This window comes from Corvus cornix, chromosome 4, assembly GCF_000738735.6.
Source record: "Corvus cornix cornix isolate S_Up_H32 chromosome 4, ASM73873v5, whole genome shotgun sequence".
Classification (NCBI taxonomy): domain Eukaryota; kingdom Metazoa; phylum Chordata; class Aves; order Passeriformes; family Corvidae; genus Corvus; species Corvus cornix.
This window is the reverse complement of record NC_046334.1, coordinates 27,204,479-27,224,250: the sequence shown is the minus strand read 5'-3', so window position 1 is coordinate 27,224,250 and position 19,772 is coordinate 27,204,479. Positions and strand designations below refer to the sequence as shown.

General features: G+C 43.5%; 1 protein-coding gene across 12 annotated transcripts in view; it reads left to right on the top strand.

Annotated features, from left to right (window-relative positions):
• Window positions 1-17,546, top strand: part of EPHA5 (EPH receptor A5) — a 195,232-nt gene extending 177,686 nt beyond the window's left edge. For 4 of the 12 annotated variants that reach the window (XM_039550873.1, XM_039550866.1, XM_039550870.1 and 1 more), the window contains 3 exons: window positions 3,284-3,477; window positions 6,391-6,546; window positions 14,710-14,899. In XM_039550873.1, coding sequence (XP_039406807.1) covers window positions 3,284-3,477; window positions 6,391-6,546; window positions 14,710-14,815 — 456 coding nt within the window. In that variant the 3' untranslated portion in view covers window positions 14,816-14,899. Of the gene's footprint in view, window positions 1-3,283; window positions 3,478-6,390; window positions 6,551-10,150; window positions 12,765-14,709 lie in introns of those variants that run through there. The other 8 variants (XM_039550871.1, XM_039550862.1, XM_039550864.1 and 5 more) reach the window with 5 other exon arrangements.
• Window positions 17,547-19,772: the final 2,226 nt, after the last annotated feature.

The window sequence follows — 19,772 nt, the reverse complement described above, 5'->3', positions numbered from 1 at the left end:
CGCCACACTTCTTGCCAGGGACCTGAGCACGTTGCTTGGCATGAATGCCCCACTGCTCCTGCATTGCTGAGGCTGTCACATTTGCAGGAAGTTCAGTAAAGCAGCATGTACCTACACAGGGATTTATCTTAATCAAATACGGGGACTGCTTCCATAGTCTGTGCAGAGAATGCAGCAATTGAGAGCCAAGCTTTTTCAGTCACACTGAGCACTGTAACTATCTTTAATGCTGATGCACTGGCATAGCACAGATGTTGTTCAGTAAATGCCAGGCTAAGATTGAGGCTGGTGCCAGCGAAGTAATGTTCTGTGGCCAGGGGAGTCCCTGGTCTGAATTATACCACTATGAGCATCCAGACTTTACAGAACTGTTCCAAAAAGCCCAAATGCCTTTGTGTTCTATAGGGCATGGGGTGAATTTCACACGTGCCTGGTGTGAAAGCAGAAAACAAAAGACTACTAAGATGTTTATGAGAATCATTTCCTGCTCAGGCTTTGCTTGTGTAACCTCTGTGCTACTTGCCTCTGCCCTTTGCGCAGATGGCAAGTGCCTAGATGGTGGTGGCATAGGAACTTAATTCGGTGCTGTGGCATATTTCTCATGCAGCTCCTGAAGGCCTCCTCTTCTTCTTCCCTCCTCTGCTTGAGAAGAGTCAGTGGTGTTAGATACAGCATTGACTTTTGTGCAGAGGAACAAGGGGTCACATAAATTTTGGACTCTGTTGCACAAGAGTTTCTTGTTGCATGGCTTGTAATTAAAGCACATCATCTGCAAGCACAGTTGATGATGAGCAAAATTATTCTCACTGTGTTACAGATGGCTTGCTTTAAAGGAGGTGCAGTGCAATAGGGCAGGCAAGGTTGTAAAGCTACAAACCACATTTTAGAGTCATGCTGGTTTCTGGATGGCCCTCTAAAAATATGCTTTGGCTTGACCACAAGGTAGGGCTTTGATGCAGGAATTATTGAGAGGAATATTGTGACCTCTGTTGCAGAGGTTGCTAACCTAAATAATCACAGTGGTTGATTTTTAGTGTTCAGACTGGTGAATCTATGAAAACATGGCTGAGTGTTGCTTTGGTTTCCTGGAAATAGACTATCCCAAATTGTCCTGTCCTAAACATCCCGTTCAGTCACCCCAATCCATAACTGAATAGTTCTTGTCCAGAAGAGGAAGAGAGACAAAAATGCCTCCTTAGGCACAAATTCTAGATCTTCAAGTCTTACAAAGCAGAACACACCAATGAATGGAGCAGCAAATGTCCCATTTTCTTATTTTCTAATCACTGTGGTGGCTCAAGCATCTCAGTCTTTGTTGTTTCTGTTTTTTGCTCCTCTTACTGCTAGATGCCTGAAGGCACCTTCAGATGCAAGAGTGTATTTCAGCGTCCTAGCTTCTTGCAGTATTTTGATACCATTTACATTGTATCACCAGGACGACTGACATCCTGTAAATTGAGTTAACGCTATTGATTGTGATGTTACTGCCAGGAATATCCAGCACGCATAACCCCGTTGCAGATATAGTTCAGATATTCTGATCTGGTGCCAGATGGTCTGCTCCCCGTCTTGCTACTATTTTCTTTCTGCTACAGTTGGAGGATGACCCATTATTGTTATAAATACAGATGTGGACACAGCAAATAACATTCTCGTGGCTGTGCCACACTGAAGCTTTTTTCTTTATAGGGCAGCTGCAAATTTGGAATCAGGGACCTGCTGAAAAGCATGGTGTGAAGAACAGAGAGTACAGATAGCACAGTGTGGTGGGGCTGGGAGCAAGAGCCAGGCCATAGAAGAGATTGCCTTGCAAGTGCAGGTTGGGTGGAGAGCGGTGCAACTGCTCCACCGACAGATGAAATCTCAGCTGGGCGCAAAAGGACTGCACACGTTGTGGCCCAGATCTTCTGACGTGCTTTTTACCCGTGAAGGAGATCGTAAAGCCTCACCTAACTACTTCTCTGCTATGTACATCCTTAGGGAGTTTGAGGCTCCCACTACTGCTGCTCAGCCGGCCTGGCTTGTTCCTGCGACTCTTCCACTTAACAAAAAGCTCTGTGATGGAGGACAATTTAAAAACAATCCATGCAGTCCTGAATTTTGGAGCCTTCTGAAATGCAGTGCCAGCCTTCCTGTACTTGTCTAGGGACTAAAGAGCAAGAGAACAACTCCCATGCTAACCACAGAGCCTTCTTTTTCAACACAGGTTGTTTTGAAATTGTGAGGCAGTGCCTAGAATGAATGGCATCTGAGGTAGTCCTTGGAGTGGACAGTGAAGAACATGCGGTTTTCATGTGGACATAGCAAATACCTGCTTCCAGCTCCTTTCGGTCACGGAGTCTTGGGAGTGGAGGGTGTGAAGATGAGCTGCCGGGACTCCCTTGGCACAGACACAGAATCTTGAGGCTTGAAACATGAGCTGCAGTCTCCTGAAAATTGTAATGCTTCAAACTGGGAACTGCTGGGCTTAAAGCCCTGCCACAAATCTGCCCCAAACTGGGGAAAACAAGTTGCCTTCTTCAATTCTGCCCTCACTTATTCATTTCTGCCTTTCAAGAAGGCGGGCAACACATATGCATACCACTTGTTTGAGATATAAAACCATAGATGGTTTGTATTTGAAATCAGTGCAACAACTCCCCTGGTTTTAATTTACATACTCTTGGGCTGACATTTTAAATTCCTGGCAGAAATGTGGCCACACTAAGAAACTACTAGACCCAGACAGTATTGAATGATATATGAGATGGTTGTTCTGCCTCTGCCTTGAATCCATCCATCAATTAGCATTCAAAGTCTCTTTTGAAATACAGTCAGACTTCTATTACTGTAATACAAATTTGTGGTCTAGCATATGCCTTTTCATTTAAAAAGAAGCCAACATCTGAATAAACAAAATCACTGCACTCCAAGAAGATGCCAGAAAGACCTGTAGGCTCTTTTTCATGGACTTAGAATAGGCTCCAGGAGTTTCCTGGTATATACTGTAGAGACCACAACTGAGCTTTGAACAAGTGCAACCAGGCAATCTGGCCCCCTGGTTGCAGCAGTGGCTCAGCTTTCTAGATTCATTTTGCAATGACTAAAAATTAAGTTATTCAACTCATCCCATGGAAAATATGAAAGATAGAGGGGTTTACTGAGTTTGCCTGTCCTGTGCAGAGTTGGGGGGTGGCAGGATTTTTCGTGAGCATGTTACTGATACCAAAGTTCTACATTAAAGTCAATTTGCATTTGGGAAAAAGACGAGGGGAAGAAAAGCCTTGCGTTTTGTGCCCTGTAGGTGATTAAAGCTGTGGAGGAAGGCTATCGCCTGCCAAGTCCCATGGACTGCCCTGCTGCTCTCTATCAACTAATGCTCGACTGCTGGCAGAAAGACCGCAACAGCAGGCCCAAGTTTGACGAAATTGTCAGCATGTTGGACAAGCTCATCCGTAACCCGAGCAGCTTGAAGACGTTGGTTAATGCATCAAGCAGGTACAGACTCAGCCCAGAACCATTTCTCAGAGCAAGCTCCTTGTCTGAATACCCACCCCTAGGGTTGGATTCCCTCTGATTATTTAGCCTGCGTGTGTTTGTGGGTGGATGCTCCTTCAGCTTCATTATGTCCAGGGGAGCTTGGCTCAAACTTTTTCTGTTGCAGTTGGCAGCCAAGTGAGCAATTCATTTACTCTAAATGCAGTGCTGCTACCACAAAGAAAATTTACCGTAGTCTGTCTTTCACAAACAGGAGCTTCAGCAGTACTTTGCATGTGACAAAACTACCTGTGCTCCACCGCAAGGTTAGAGAAGGGAAGACCTGAGTGCATGAGGTAGACAGTAAATACTGCTCCAATTATCTGCCTGTTGACTTTATTTTGGTAATACAAACAAAGAGTGTCTCTTGGGGAAACTTAGGATGTGCAAAGCTCATGGATGTCCAGGTGCATCCTTCCACAACTATTCCCAGGCATGCTAGCCACCGCTACGAGTTGTGAGAGTCTTGGTAATTGCAAGAGGAGGTCTCTGTTTCCCAAAGTGCTGTACACAAACCCTTTGCTGAAACCACATCAAGTGAATAGAACAGCCAGTTTGTATTTAAGCATGAATCTGAACAGCTACACAGCTACAAGTAAGGTAAACACAGTCAAGAAATAAAGCTGCACGTGGGGAGAAAGAGCTAAACAGTCTTGGAGAGGCTTTTCCTATTTTCACTGTAAGTACACAATTACTTCTGAGCCATTGGTGTTGCTAATCACACAGTCCCTTGCAAGGTCATAAATTTATATATATGCATACACACACACACACACATATATATATGTATCTGTATATAAATGCTGCTTCACTGATGGCAGTGGAGTTCCCCTGATTAACAATGGAAAAAGCCCTTCAGAAAAGTTTATTCTCAGGGGAGGGACAAAACAAGATACGTTGTTTTCTTTGAACAGGAATGAGGGAGGTACGATTAGGCTAGACTGGTGATATGGACCAAAGCAGATGGACTGCTGTGAGCTTATAGTCATTTGTCCCCACACCTTCCAAGTGAGCCTTGCACAGCTGCATGTGGCATGTCTCACCTGCTGCAGCTGGATATCCCTATGGTGGCATGTCCCTGCGCATGGCATTTTGTGCACTGAAAGAGAAGAACCTCCAATCTCTGTTAATTTTTAAATATGAGCTAGATCTGGTTCCTCGGGCTATTTTACATGTACCGTTTACCATCTGAAGAAGAAATTATTCTTATTAGCAATTAGATGTAATGTCAGTGCCAGCAAACCTGCAGGAAAAGGTTTATGACAGCATGAAATATGTGAGGTTTCTCTTTTATTTTCAACTCAGAACAGTTATTTTCCAGACCTGTTATGTTCCTGCACTCTTTTATACCAAACTGTTATGCCAGATGAAGAAAATAGGCAGGAAACCATTTCCTTGAGCTGCTAAGCACTTTGCTGATGTTTTACTCCATGAATGGGTCCATGCAATTCCAAACCTCTCCTTTTCAGAGCTGATGTGGGTATTTTTGATATGGATGGAGCACCTGAACAGTCAGGCTTTGGGGCTGGGTTTCTAGTCTCACAGATTGCTGTGCCCAGACCATAGTGATTCCAAATGAATCATAATTTCAATACAGAGCAGCTGTAAAGGATTTTTTTAATGTATGTAATGTGTTCTTTATGGAAATTCTCATTAATGCAAATAAGGGAGGAAGTCACTCTCTACATTACAGCATGTGCTATGATATCACTAGGTACCTCCTGACATTAGTGATGAAAATCCACTTCTCATTATGATTACTTAGGAGTTTTGAATTTCTCATGTGTATAAAATGTTATGGGAAGCCATTATGTTCTTGGTACTGCAAGTATTCACATTTTATTAGACCCTTCAGCATTGCTATTAAATAAACAAATAATACTAATGTGCTCATAAAATATATGAAGATTCCTGAAGTGCTATAATAATATAATATCCCAGCTCTCCTTCCAGTTGAAAGTCTTTTAAGTGTAATAGGCACCATAGAGGCTGACCTAGAAAATGTTTTTTTACCTGTGGGTAATAATCTCGTGTTAGCTGTGTGTCCCGTTTTACAAAGCAGGGAACAAATCCAGTTTCTTTCCTGGCTGACCTTGGACAAGCCCTCTTTGCTCTCTGCACATCATTAGTGGGGTGGTGGACCCTGCTTGTGCCAGGTACTGTATCGGTGCTCCTGCCGCGGTGAAGGGTTATTATTTGCCTGAATTGCTTCCTCCGTGCGTGGCATAGCTGAGCAGGGAGCAATTGCCGTGGCAGGGTCTGGAGTGAGGGTGTGGGAGCAGGAGCGTCCCTCTGTTTGCAGGCTGGAGCGTGGCTGGAGCATTGCTGCTCTCTGCAGGCTCGTTGGATGCTGTCGGCATCCGAACCCCCCCGTGACTCTGCGGGAGCAGCCCCTGCACTGTTAATGCTCCCTGGACTGTTAACAGCTGCCTGCCATCGATGGCCGCTGCTGGGAAATGTAATTTGGGTTTCAGCTTCCAGGCTCTGCGCTGTCTTAAGTTAATTATGAGCTTTAAAGGCAGAGGAAGAGAGCAAAGCAGGAATCGTCAAAGTGAAGGCTTTGAAGTAGGAGTGACTGGGGGAGCCTACTTGTGGCTGAGAGGTAACTGGAATAGATGCCAGTCCTCTCCTCCTCTTTCTGCTTGTGGTGAGGACCTGAAATGGCAAGAACTATCTCAAGAATGGGTAAGGTTGCAGGTGAAGTGGTGTGTTTGATACATTGCATATCAAGCCTGCTGGGAGGATTTTGGCTGCAGCAATCACTGGAAATGGAACAAAAGAATCATCTTTACCATAAAAAAATGCAAGCAACTTGAGTCATGTGTATATCTCAATGCTGATTCTGTTTGCTTCTTTGTTTTTGTTTGTCTTTAGAGTGTCAAATCTGTTGGTAGAGCACAGTCCAGTTGGGAGTGGTGCCTACAGGTCGGTGGGTGAGTGGCTGGAAGCCATCAAAATGGGCCGATACACGGAGATCTTCATGGAGAATGGATACAGTTCAATGGATGCGGTGGCTCAGGTGACCCTAGAGTGAGTAGTGTCCAGATCATTTTCACCTCATTTCTTGGAATTGCAGTGGGAGGAGGGAGGAGGGAGGAGAAAGACAAACCATTCAAAAATATGCAAGGATGAGGCTGCAGAAAGGGAAAACTGTGTTTGCAGCCAGCAGTTTCCCTTGTAGCATCCCTATTGATAACAAGTGCAGGCAGTAATAAAACTTACAATCACTATACTGGCAGCCAGTACTCTGGCTCCTCTGCTCACAGAAATTCATGCATGAGTTTCTGTAATTGTCAGGCCATCCTCTTGACACAATAGCAGTTGATTATTTGGGGTTACCAACAAAACAAACCCTCTACCCTACTAGTAAATTTATAGGTGCCGGAGTCCCTGCTGAGATATGCTGGCTTCACAGCAGATGAGCTGGTTTCAGGGCTGATCTGGATATAACCAAGTGAACAGTGAAGCCCAGTAAGGTGTGGAAATAGTATTCAGCAATAACAGAAATAGCTAACAGCTGATGCCAATGCAAGAGCATCAGCAACCCACAGCTCTAGAGGACAGGCTTCCTGAATGAGACTCTTTCTTCTGAATGTGCCCTTGGTTTTTGCACGTGGGTGTGACTGCAGCTGGGGCAACAGCCTTCAAATGACTTGGTAAATGCCTCAGGGCTGCTAATTTGCTATGCTCCACCTTTAATTGCCTGCCTTGCTTGTGTAATTGCGTCAGTACTTTCCTGCTGCTGCCCGTGCTGTCTCAAACTCGCCTCAAAGTCTGCCTTTCTAGCTGGGTTAATTTGAGCTTAGTATACTGCTGGCATTAAGGCAGAATGTGAAGAACTATACTCTGCTGCTTCGGAGGAGGTTGTGTCTCTTCTGACCACATGCAGATTGCCAGTGCACATACAGAATTGCTGCTGAGGACTAAGAACACACCAAGAAAAATCCCCCCACCCCACAGAACCCCCACAGCAGCATTTCCTCCTGTCTGCCACAGTGCTGTGGAGCTCACGGTACAGCACAGGAGTGTGATGCAGGTCCATGGACTTCAGCTTTCCTTACATACATGGAGGGAGTGCAGGAGCGTATCTGCTCTCACTCATTTTATTTGCTCCACTCACATTATGAATATTTGCCCCTTACACCTGGACTCATCCAGTCTTTTTTCAGCCATTCACATGAAAACCCTGAGCTAGGGATGAAATCCTCTCTAGGAACTGTCTGGGAAATCAGACAGTGGATTCTTACCTAGATCCTGTTTTGAGCTCCTGGGACTCTTATATGCTATTTCCCAGCCTTGTCCTGCAATTATGTGTCACATTACTTGGGCTTTTGAGGACTCCACAGTTTAGACTGATAATCTGTGAGCACTGACCAAGGAAAAGGGCACCCATCCCCAGGCTGGTCAGAGTCCACATAGCAGAAAGAGCTAGCCAAAGGTTGAGTGGCAAGAAGGGGGAGAGGATGAAGCAGTAATTTAAGAGAAAAGGAAAGCATTGGAGCATTCCCCTCTACAGTACCACCCCAATCATACAACCAGAGCAACTTCTGCTGAAAAATGCAGATTGTCTAAAATACATCACAGATTTATCACTGTTTGGCTCAGTCACATCAAAGAAGAAAATTATGCTTCTATCTTGTTCCTCTTTAGAATTTTCTGCAATTTCAAGAGCTCTACACGAAATGCTCAGAAGTAAAATGCTTTTGTTTGGGTCACAGAAAATGTTGACTTGAAGCCCAAATTAGTGGGTGCTTTCAACAGCAAATTAGAAGTTTACTTACTTGGGTAACTTTAAACAATCTTACTATCCCTCCTACACTGTCTTAGCATCCCATGCTGCTGACAAAAGTATTCCTAACCTCCAGATTCCTAAAGTGCAACATTTCAGATTATGAAATAAGATCCTTAATTTGACTTTAAAATTTAACTATTGCCCTACATTTACTCTTTGGTATTCCAGAAATTTCAAAAATGTCCCCCAAAATCTTTTCAGGCTATGCAGAAAGTGCTTTAAAAGGGTGATTCTGATTGGCAATGAACCAAGAAACCCATTACCTGCACAGTCTTAACCAGAAAGGCAAGTTGGTTTGAAAATCTTTAAATAAAATCACAGCTGCCAGAGATGCTCTGACCCTCACCAGCTGCAAACCTCCTCGAAGGCCCCCTCACCAAGTCCCAGGATGTTCTCTATGGCACAAATGGCATCCTGCTGGTCCCAGTGGAGACAACATGTCTGAGCTGCTCAGTTTCAGCTTTCTTCTGGGCTTTTAGAACAGCAGAGCAGTGCAAAGGAGCTGATGTCTGGCAGCCTGGGGAGCTTTTGGGGTTTTTTTAAACTGGAAGGACACATTTCATGGATCCATCTTCCATTTCAGTTGAAACTGAAAAACAGGTTGAAACCTATTCCAGCTAGTTAGTTACCCATGTCAGCAACTAAATTCTCCCTCCTCACCCCAGCTGCCTGTGGACAGAGATTCTTGCATAGATACCTGCTTGATTCTTTTTTGTCAGCCCACACACCTTTGCATTGAACAGGTGGCTTGGCAAGAAGGCTTGACCCCACTCAGGTCTGGTTTTGGGAGAACTGTGGAAGATTAATCAAAAAGCCAAGTACCCATCCAAATCAAAACTTCTCTCATCCCTCTTAGATATGGTAAAAAAAAAAAACCAGTAGATTCTCAGCTGTTGAAAAAAGAGGAACCATCATAGCAGCTTAAGAGGAAAAGAGTCATGTATTGAAGTCCTGAGCTCAGGCTGATGTAAACTGGCAGATTGCCCTTAAAAAATAAAGTAAGGAAGAAAAATGGCTCCTGGTGGGCTCAGCTGAGACTCTCATGGGTTCTCCAGAAAATAAACACCAGAACAAGCAAAGTTCTTTAAAGGTTGATATACTGAGAGGGTTTGGTTTTCTGGAGGTTTTCAATTTTTTCTCCCTGTAAAAGGGAAAAACAAAACATTTTGTACTCTACAAAGGAGAATTCAGGTTAAATGTTCCTTGTCATTTTTAATAGAGGCAACTGTTCTGTATATTCCAGAGCTGGGACTTGGGGGGATCGGGTGAAAAGATGATCTGAACATCTGAAAGTAGCTTGCTTTCCCCAAATGACATCAGTAAAACAGTCTTTACAATTTAAGAGGTTGCCTTCAAATACCATCCAAAATGATCTTCACCAAATTGAAACCATGCAGGAGACAGATGTAGAAATTAGATGGATAATTGCTGCCAGAAAAAGCAGGGAAAAAAACATGATAAATGTAAAGACTTTCTAAAATCTACTGAAAAAAAACTACTAGTGCTGTAGGAGGAGTTGGCCATAACACTGACAGGACTGGTAATTGTGGGTGCCCAGCTTGTGGCTTCTTTACAGGACCTGGTTGAGAGAGATGTTCAGCACTTTTTTTGAATCCTTCCTCCCCTGACATGAAAAGCAGAATCCTGATTACCACTCTGATTCTTTCAAACTGATGGCTTGATGCATTTGTTCCAGAAAAGAGTAGTATTAGTGACAAATTTCTGAAAGCAAAAGATTAAAAATCTAGAATCAATGAATATCACCCCAAGTCCTAAGCTCTGCCTGATTACCAAAGACCTGAAAATGTATGTGTTCAAACAAAGAGTGATTTCTACATTTAGCTCTAATTCTTGCAAAGGGATGAATCACCTTGTGAAAAGTGGAGCCTCACCCTCCACCCTCTCTTTCCAACTGGATATCAGACTTGAAGGGAACCTTTCCAGTGGACCAGACCTGCTCTTTAAACTTGTGGACCACCTAGTGACTTTGAGTGTGTCTGGAGCTCTTTCAATCCACTGCAAGAATATCTTTACCAGGACAATACTCAAGAATAGATAGATCCATGACATGAGTTTCAGTCTGACCCTTGACTGGACCAATTACTAACCATGTGGACTACATATTTTCACCTTTTGAAAGATCTGTACTCACTGAATCTCAGGACACCCTGTTGTTTGTTATTAGATTAAGAGCTCTGAATATTTGTAATAATATGTGTTGTGTTGCTTTGCATTGTATATATTTTTCTTCTAAAATAAAATAAATTATTTATTAAAAGTTATACTGGATGAAGAACATTTAAGAGTTCACCTGCTCTAGATGCTTATTCTTAACCTGAAATCTCAGTCCTGGGATTGTGATGCTGTGTCTGCTTCAGAACAAATTCTCATCTTGTAATCAAGTAGAATGAGAATTATGAGTAAGAGCAGATGAACTCTTAAAACAAATTTTTTTAAGTCTTCATTTCACGCAGAAGTCCCTAGCAAGTGGATTCCTCTCTCTTTAGCATCGTCTGAAGGTCTTTGAGGTTCTTCTTGTTTCCCCTCATTCAAACTGACAATTGACTAACTCCATGAGTAGTCCCAGTCTGCATGGGCAACTGTAGTTACACCACGTGCAGAAGAGTGGTGAGATCTGCCCTGGATGGGAGATGAAATACAAAATATCTGTGGTAGGCTGACAGCTGCTGACCACGGAAATCTTTCAGGACTGTGGCCCTTTTGCTTGCATGACTAAACCAGCTGGTGAGGGGGTTGTATTTTATGTGGCAATCCAGTCCTAGTCTACACTGTGTTTGGCAAACTGGTCCATGGTGTATAAGTAGTTCTATTTGTAAATAAAATGTTTTAAAATCTATTTCCTACAACATGGAGACTGTGAATTCAACCCTTGCAAATGGAGGCTATTGCAGGGAAGGGGATACCGTGTTGTCACTGGCATGTTGCAGCTGGGCTTCCGTGCAAGGCCGTGGTAAGAGAGCAGCATGCATGCAGCCGTGTACAGGCTGCTTGGGATGAGCTGACACCAATTTTCCCCTTTATTTCCTTGGCTTTTTGGTCAACTTAGGTCAGTTTTTTAATACCTTGTTGACAAGTGATTCATATTCCTGCCTGCTTTCATTTTCAGCCCTACATCAATGAAAGAAGTGAAAAGATAAATTTTCTCCCTAAAACAAGAATAAAAGTTGTCTCATGGCTGGGGAGGCCAAGTATTTTGAAGCAGGGAGACCACACAGCACATGGGTGCACGGATCTCCACTGCAGAGGCGCACACAAAGTCCAACACCAGGGGTCAGGTCACTCCCACAGCGAGGAGCAGCCTGGGTCCTGATTGCAGGTGTTGTTTGCCCACGGGTCTTAGCTGTGCCTTTTCCTGCAGGGAATGCACATTTTTATTGCAAAGCCCCAGTGGATGTCTGCTCACATCTCCTCTGCAGAGCTGAGCCCAGTGAAATTACCACTTGGCTGCTGTAACATGAGCCAGGCAGCTCTGGACTGGAGCTTGAAGGCAGTTGTTTTGCAGCCCTTTGGCACAGAAGTTGTTGGGTCCCCCAAACCAGCTGGTTTGCACACCCAATTCTGTTCTAAATTATCTTCTGCCTTACACTGCTTTAAGTCCTTCAGCACTGGATGCATGGGAGCATGCAATGTGCTGTAAGTCATGCTTGAAACATCGGAATTAAAGCTCCTGCATTCTCTAGGCAGTTTTTAGAAAGTTTAGTTGCTGTCTTTGCTATGTGCAAGGTGGCTTTTGAAGAAAGCTGCTGATTTTTGTACTTGGCAAGCATCTGGTTCAGGAGCTGTTGTCTTCTGGTTCATCTTTGCTGAGGTGAAAGACCCCACAGTAGTGTTTTTCCCCCTCTCTGAGGAGTCCTCCATGCTTTTGGCTGGTGGCTTCACATTTGAGAGGATTTGATATTAAAAAAAAAAAAAAAAAGACTGGATCCCCTGGTGAGCAGTTAATGTATTGAAACCAGAAATTCTTTTTTCTTCTTTCTCTCTTGTAAATCAATGAGACACTCCTCAAGGATATTGAGTTAAGGGTTATGGGGGAAAAAAAAGGCTGTGTAGTGAACTGGGTGGGGGGTTTCTTAGACTGATGGGGCTGTGTGTGAAAGGCCAAGACATGCATGCTTTTCTCCAAGTTTCAGGCTGGTTTTTCCCGGCATAACATGCAAGAGTGTCAGAAATAGTACATCTGTGAAATACATGGTACTGGATTTTCAAAAGAGCTCAGCTTGCACTTTAGATATCTGGGAAAAAAAAGCTGATTTTTCAAAAAGTGCCAGCAGAGCAAGACTCAGCAGGGGGAAGATGAATGTTGTCTCTTTTAAAAATTAGGTCCTATACTGTGTTGGTTTCGGGGGTTGGTTTGGTTTGGGTTTTTTTTTCTGACCTCTGGTGTGAACTTCCAACTGTGCTGTGTACATAAAATAAATTGCATGTAACAATAGCATTACTTCATTTTCCTTCATTATTAAGATGGCTTGCTGAACTAGTTTCACAATTCAGTGGAGGCAGAAATGAAAGCATGTCCCCCTGAGAAGGCAGACACCTTTTGCAGGTGCTGCAGCCTTTTCTCTGCCAGGTAAGGAGCACTGCTGATGTGTCTCATTGACCTCCTTTGCTCTCTGCCCCTTATGTTATGATTTCCCTTTGCATCATCAAGAAGCATTGCCAAAAAAGGGTATAACAATGAAATTATGTGTTTAGCCCAAAGCAAAAAATCTGGCATTTTCCAAATCAAAAGGCAGAAAACATGACAGTCCTTGGAGAAGAACAGATCCAGCTTCTGGCTTCAACTAGTTTATGTGTTAATGTATTAGCCTTCACTCAAGACTGCTTTTTATTCAAATCAGTGTTCATCTGTGTAATTTGTGCACATGGATGGTTGGTTGTACTTGCACAGGAGTTTCTGTCCACAATGTGAAGCTGCTGAGAGAGGCACACCTCCATGGGTAGCTCGTGTGAAAATGTTTCGGTGTTCTTTGCACGTTCTCACCTGCAGTCCAGCACATGGCCCTGCTGTGAACTGTAGGCCAGGTTTGCAATTATGTCTCAGCTGATGGTTGGGCTCCCAGTCTTTGCATGAGTGCAGCAGCATGGTTTCCAAAATGCAGCTGCGTGTTCAAGGTCACATCTCAGTAGCTTACAGTGGAGAAATTTCTCCTAAATGACTTGCACACAGGGTGTCAGGAGCTTTGGGATTCATGAGTGTATTGTCAGGAACCTAAGGCACAACTTAGAAACATCCTTAATTCAGTGCAGTCCTGAGGTAGAAAGTTAGGGACTGCTGTTTTGCTAGTGGAAGTCTTCAGACAAAATACCTCAAACTGCTTCTCTAAGATTAGTTTCTGTGTCTTGTGCTGGAAACATTTATGCAACTGTCTTGATGTTTCTTCTGAGCTTTTATTCCTACAATTTCTCTGTTAACACTTTTCCATGCAGTAAGAAATCTCTACAATTATACTCTGCCGTAACTGATGGCCTTACCTGGCTTTAGATGTGTCGCTGCATCCGATAACCCAAGGTCCTGTGGTAGTATCTCCAGGAGATGACTTGTCCCACTCCTGTCTTTGGATGGGATGAATTGTACCCTGGAGGTGCCTCTTATGCCATTCACATGAATCACAGGAAGGTGCTTACCTTCATCTATACGCCTGAATTTTGGAGGGTGGAGTTGATGACAATCTTTCCTCCTGATCCTGCATTTTACATAAACTATCTTATTTACAGCTTTCCTATAATGAGCCCAGTAGGCAGAATCAACACAAATGCCCTTGGCTTCTAGAATTCACCCCCCAAAAGAAAAAACAAATGTGGGTTTATGGGAAGATTTGCAAAGACCCAAAGGCTTTGCTAATTAGCTAATTAGCTGCTTTGCTAATTCTTGTTGACTTTAAGGGGTCATCAGGATGGTGGCCATGCTCGAAGCTTTTGCCATTTGTGTTTCTTTGGCTTTCCCTCATCTGAAGAGGAAGAAAGCATGGATTGATCTCACTCCTCACTGCTCATATCCAAGATCAAATACCAGCCTCTCCCATGAGAAGAGGAAACTGCAACATGGGCATTCTTACATGGCTATTCTCTTGGAAATAGGACTTTTCACGCCTAGCAGAATCCTTGGCCAAAGACGATGCTGACACTTTTCTCTCTGGCCTTTCTCCTTGGCCAGCGAGGTGATCTCGTTCAAATCACATCACCTCTCTGAGATGCTGTCAGCCATAAAAAAAAACATTTTACAAATGGGGAAAATAAAACTTGCCAACTAAACTTGGCTCTGGGAGCTGCCAGTGGTAACAGGTAGGCACTGGCAGCGGCAGCAGCGCATGCGGCGCGTGGTGTGCGCGGCGACGTGTGCCTGAGAGGTCCATGGAACCAACGTCTGCTTTCTCCCACAGGGATTTGAGACGTCTGGGAGTGACACTTGTTGGTCACCAGAAGAAGATAATGAACAGCCTTCAAGAGATGAAGGTCCAGTTGGTGAATGGGATGGTGCCGTTGTAACACAGTTTTTAAAGTTGCTTCCTCAAGTGGGTCGGTCCTGCACTTTGTACTCTAGCCCTGAGATTTATTTTGACTAAAAAAAAACCCAAGAAAAGATAAAAAGGGAAATTCAGTGGTTTCTGTAACTGAAGGACGTTGGCCTCTGCTGCAGCATTTCTAAAGCAGTGTTTGACTTAAGTTTTCCTTTTCTTCCTATTTGTGTCCTCATTTTCATGAAGTCAGTGTAAGATGCATGGAACATGGAAACAAATCTGCTGTACGTGAGGTTAACCAGTCTCTTAAGCTTCAGCGGTGATGACAAGAAGCCTTCCACCACGTTGTCTGTACATGGGAGGTACAAATATATATAGCACCTTTATATACTGAATTACAGCAGCACATGGTAATGCTTCCAAGGACTGACTCGAATGGAGGATTTTTGTGGCCATTCATGGACTCCCAATAGCTGCAGTTTGCTGAAGTATAACTTCGAGTCTTACTTGTCTACAGAAGTGTATTGAAGAGCAATATGATTAGATTATTTCTCAATAGATATTTTGTTTTGTAAATTTAAAGAAAAGAAAAAAAAATGCTGTTACACAGCATTGAGTTATAGAGACTAGCATATAAACATGTTGCTTGCTCCATGGCAAATACAATACAGGGTGTATATTTTGTTTTCCTCCTTCTGTGTTACCAAGTTCTTTTTATTTGCTCTTTGGGGAGGATAATAGATGATGAAGATGTACATACTGTACAGTTTGCTACACATCAGGTACAAGATTGGGGCTCTTTCCTTGTTTTGTTCCTTCTTTTCTCCCTCTTTTACTCAGTCTCCCTTTTGTGTTACCCCTATGCTTTGTATTTTTGCTGCGGTTTGGTTTAAGCAACACATAAAGCCTTCAGGAGTTTTGATTATGTATATGAGGTAGAAGGAGTTTGCTTAAATAAAAGATGTTGCCCCCCTCTTCCTGTACACCATGGGCTGAGGACATCCAGAAGAAGGGAAGTAAAATATCTGGTTCTTGGTGGCCTCCAGTGATAACGTGGCATTGATTTTTCTGTGTCCTGGCCAACGATAGCATGGGATTGCCTCACCCAGTGCAGCCATCGCCTCTGTTCCCGGAGTCCAGGAGACAAAGCACGAGATGGTTTTAGCTGGAAGGAAGGAATTTCGTTGTTGCTTTTCTGATGATGTGGGTTAAGTCCTGGGGCACAGTGTGGAAATGAGCCCGTGGTCATCCAGTGTGGATATTTTGTAGTATTTCTCCCACAGTGGTGGGAGTGGGATTATTTTTGGAACTGTACTGTCCTAAGCTGTCTCTTGGCATTTTAGGTTTGGCTGTGGACTTGGCCACTTTGGGACGGGGCACAGAGGGGAGGGAAGAGCAGAGTAGCCCAATATGGTCACAGCTATGGCATCCTGAGGGCAAGGAGATGCCATTCATAGGGGCTAGCACAGCTCAGATCAGGACTTGGTTGTAGCTAGGGTTCAATGTATCCATTAAAGCCCATGGCTGGTAGTTTCAGAGGGACCTGAGGGCAACCCAATCCCTTGGGAATCACACCAAGAACTATTTTGGGATTGTCCTCCTCCTTTTATTGTAGATAGGATTAAACAGCACAGTTAATTTGGTATTCATAGGTTGGGCTTTTATTTTGTGAAGACTTAGATAAAGCTAAGGATTTTAAAACAGCTCAGTGGACTGCAAGGGTTTGTTGTTTCTGTAAATGTATTGGCTTCCTTAGAGTTTGGATAGCATCTTATGGCATTCTTCCTTAGCAAAAACATCAACATAAAGAGTTGCTGTAGCTCCCTTCATCCCCAGTGCTGTAGAGCCAAGCCCAAAGAGTTCAAACAGCCAAAAGGAGGCCTGTGTCCTTCATGTCTTGTAGAAACAGGTGTTGCAAGGCACCTTCAGCTGTTTCAAAGTCTTTCTTCCATTTCCCCCCGGCCTTTGGATGGGATTTGATACAAAGAATGTTTTTTAAAAAAAAGAGAAGCATCTAGGAGAAGAGGCTGAGTGGTTTTTTTCTTAGCAGCAGGGCTTTGTTTGCTTACAGCAGGGCTTCTTCAGGAAATATTTGCCTGTTCTGAAATGGCCCCCTCCTCCTCTGCAGGTTACTGCTGAGTTCCTCAGGAATCAGGAGAAATAGGAGGGAGAGGAGCCACAGCGAGGTCTAACAAATCTTGATGGTGTCATTTCTCATCCCGTTGTTTCATTTTGGCAGCCACCAGAACACAAAAGAGGAAGAGGGTATCAAGACATAACAATTTCGGCACGGAAAAGAGATTTGTCATATAATAAATAAGATTATTAGAGCTGTCAGCAGAACAGTCTTCAGATTATTTGTGCCTCCCTGTCTGCAACGCTTGGGAAAATAACATGTAGGAAGACAGAAACAACTTATTTCATCAGGAGGAATTGTTTTGTTTGCCTGCATCCATTGGCGGCACTGAGATGCTATTAGCAAATATATAGCACTTTCTGCCCATCACCTCCACTCATTCCTTTCCTGTTGGCTCTGTGGGAGGAGTTGAACTTGGTCTTTTTTTTCCTGGGGTCTTAAAAGCAAAATCCCCTTTTCATCATTTGTTTTGCTGGGATACCTACCAAATGCTGGAGTAACCTTCAAAATGATGAACCAGTGGAAAACAAAACTGTTCTTAAGCCAGACTGCATTTGTAAATAGGGCACCTCTTCTCGCTTCCTCCAATAAATAAATAAATAACCTTTTCTATTTATTTCAAGAGCTGTTCTTGCTACAGATCTCTGTATTAACAGACTTTGTCTCGGAGCTAAAAGTAAAACGTCGTTTTAGTGGCTAGGGTCCAAAGGTTACAGCTTCTATGTCCATGAGTAAATTCCAGAGACAATGGAGGTTTTCAGTTCCCATCCAAGAACTGCAAGTATTTCGTGTGTTGGGCATGATTATATGTATTGGCATGCAGCAGAACAAGAGGACAGCAACTTTTTTGGCAGGTTATGTTCTTGGAAGGGGCTGTAGGTGGATTTCCTGCTTATGGTAAGTCCAAGCATTTTGCTTTTCCAGCTCGCTACTGCTGCAACAAATTCTGGTTTTTTCCAGTATATTTTGCTGATAATTGAGAGGGAGGTATTTAAAATGATCCAAAAGGTGAAAAGGCTTTTTTTGATACAGTTTTTCATTTTGGGAGAACAAGTGTCCCCAGGAAAGGCTTGTGTAGACTGACACCCTTTCATTGTGTAGCTACCACTTGGAAAAACTACTTGAGCATAAAAAAGGAAGACTGATATAAAAGGGAAAAAAAATCAGTTTAAAATTTTATTTATTCCTCCTATATGTTAATAGTGAGAAGAACAAAAGATGAAGGTAAAAATTTTTTTTGTCTATTCAGTGTTGAATGTAATGTAGAAAGTCCCAGTGCTCAAGAAATTGTGACTCCTTGGATTGCTGTGGACTTGAAATTAGATGTTAAGGCATATGTAAAATACATCAGTAGCAGTCTTAAGATTAACACGTAGTTTCCAATCCTTTACTGTAATTCCTTAGAGCAGGTAGAGCAGGAGCTGGTGCATCCAGCACTGCCAGAGCCGCAGCATCTGCCTCAGCTCCTTAAATCAGTGTTTTAACTCATAGGAGACTGTAGCATTGCTGTATTTATTCCTCCCCTTTCCCCCTCTTTGGATGCTCTCTGTGCATTTTGTTTGTGTTCATGGGTTTTTTTGTAGTATAAGATACGAAATTTTCTATTTTTTCATAAAAATAAAAACTTTGACTAACAGCAACATCCAGTTGTAGATCACACATACCCTTGAGCCCTCGACTTTCCATGAAGCATCAGGATTTCCCCTCTTGGAAAGGAAATAAATTCTCTGCATTTTTTTCTCTCCTAAATGCAGATCTGGTGCTACTCTTGTGGTCCCTGAAGGAAAGAGAGGCCTTTGGGATGAGCAAGACATGTAGACCCACATGAATGCATCCTGCCTTGTTACAGGCTGTTCCCGCTTTTCTCTGTTTTTTGGGGAAAATACACTTTTTAGTCTGGTTTCTGGGGCAAAGGGCCTGCCAAACCAAGCAAGCAAGCCCCAGAGCAGTCCCTGACCACATATCCCTCAGAAATACCATTTTTTGTGAATTTTTTTTTTCTCCCAAAATCTGATTTTCTCTGAATTTTTTTTGGGTGGGACCCCAGCAAACCCATGATGAGCTGGAGCACCTGCCACCACATCCCCTGCTCCGTGGATTTGGGGGCAACCACATGCTTCAGAGGGGCATGGGCCAGCCTTGAAGAGAGGTGTGAAAAGCCACAGGTGAGAAAGGCCAAGGGCCAGGGGGGAAAAGATTGACCTGGGAAGGGTCTTAATGGAGGTAGTGGTGGGCAGCCACCATCTTCTTGTCCACTGCTGGAGGACAAAGGGAAGAGGTGCGGATAAGGATAGTGTTTCCCCTGACATGACAGGAAGCTGTGGCAGATGATGGGTAGTGGTACACTCACACTGTGGCCAGGAAAGGCATGATAGGCTGGGACAGTGGGGGAATGCTGCCTTATATATTGAAGGGAGCACAAGGTCAATTGGGTTAGCAAATTGAGGTTGTCAGCAACTTGGATAAAATCCCTCTGAATTGACGTGCCAGTCCCCACTCAGTGTTTTCTTGTTCAGCTTGAGTCTGTCTGCTGCTGGACCACAATGGTGGCAGATGCTGTAAGGAATCAGAGGGGCTCTGAGGACAGAGGAAAGAATTGTTAATTTGCCCATGTAGGCAGCATCCCTGGTAGCTTTATGGAGGCAGAGAGCCCACTAAAGGGAAAATACAAGCATAGGGAAACTTCCATTAAAAATCAGAGCTTGCTGCAAACTCCTTCCACAATGTTCCATTTTAAGTGAGAACTAAGGAATTAGGCAATTTCCATAGGCCTTTGTGGTCAGATTGGTTTGGGACCAGCTCTTAAACAAATCTCAAATCAGTGTTTGCCTATTCTTTTCCTCTGCTG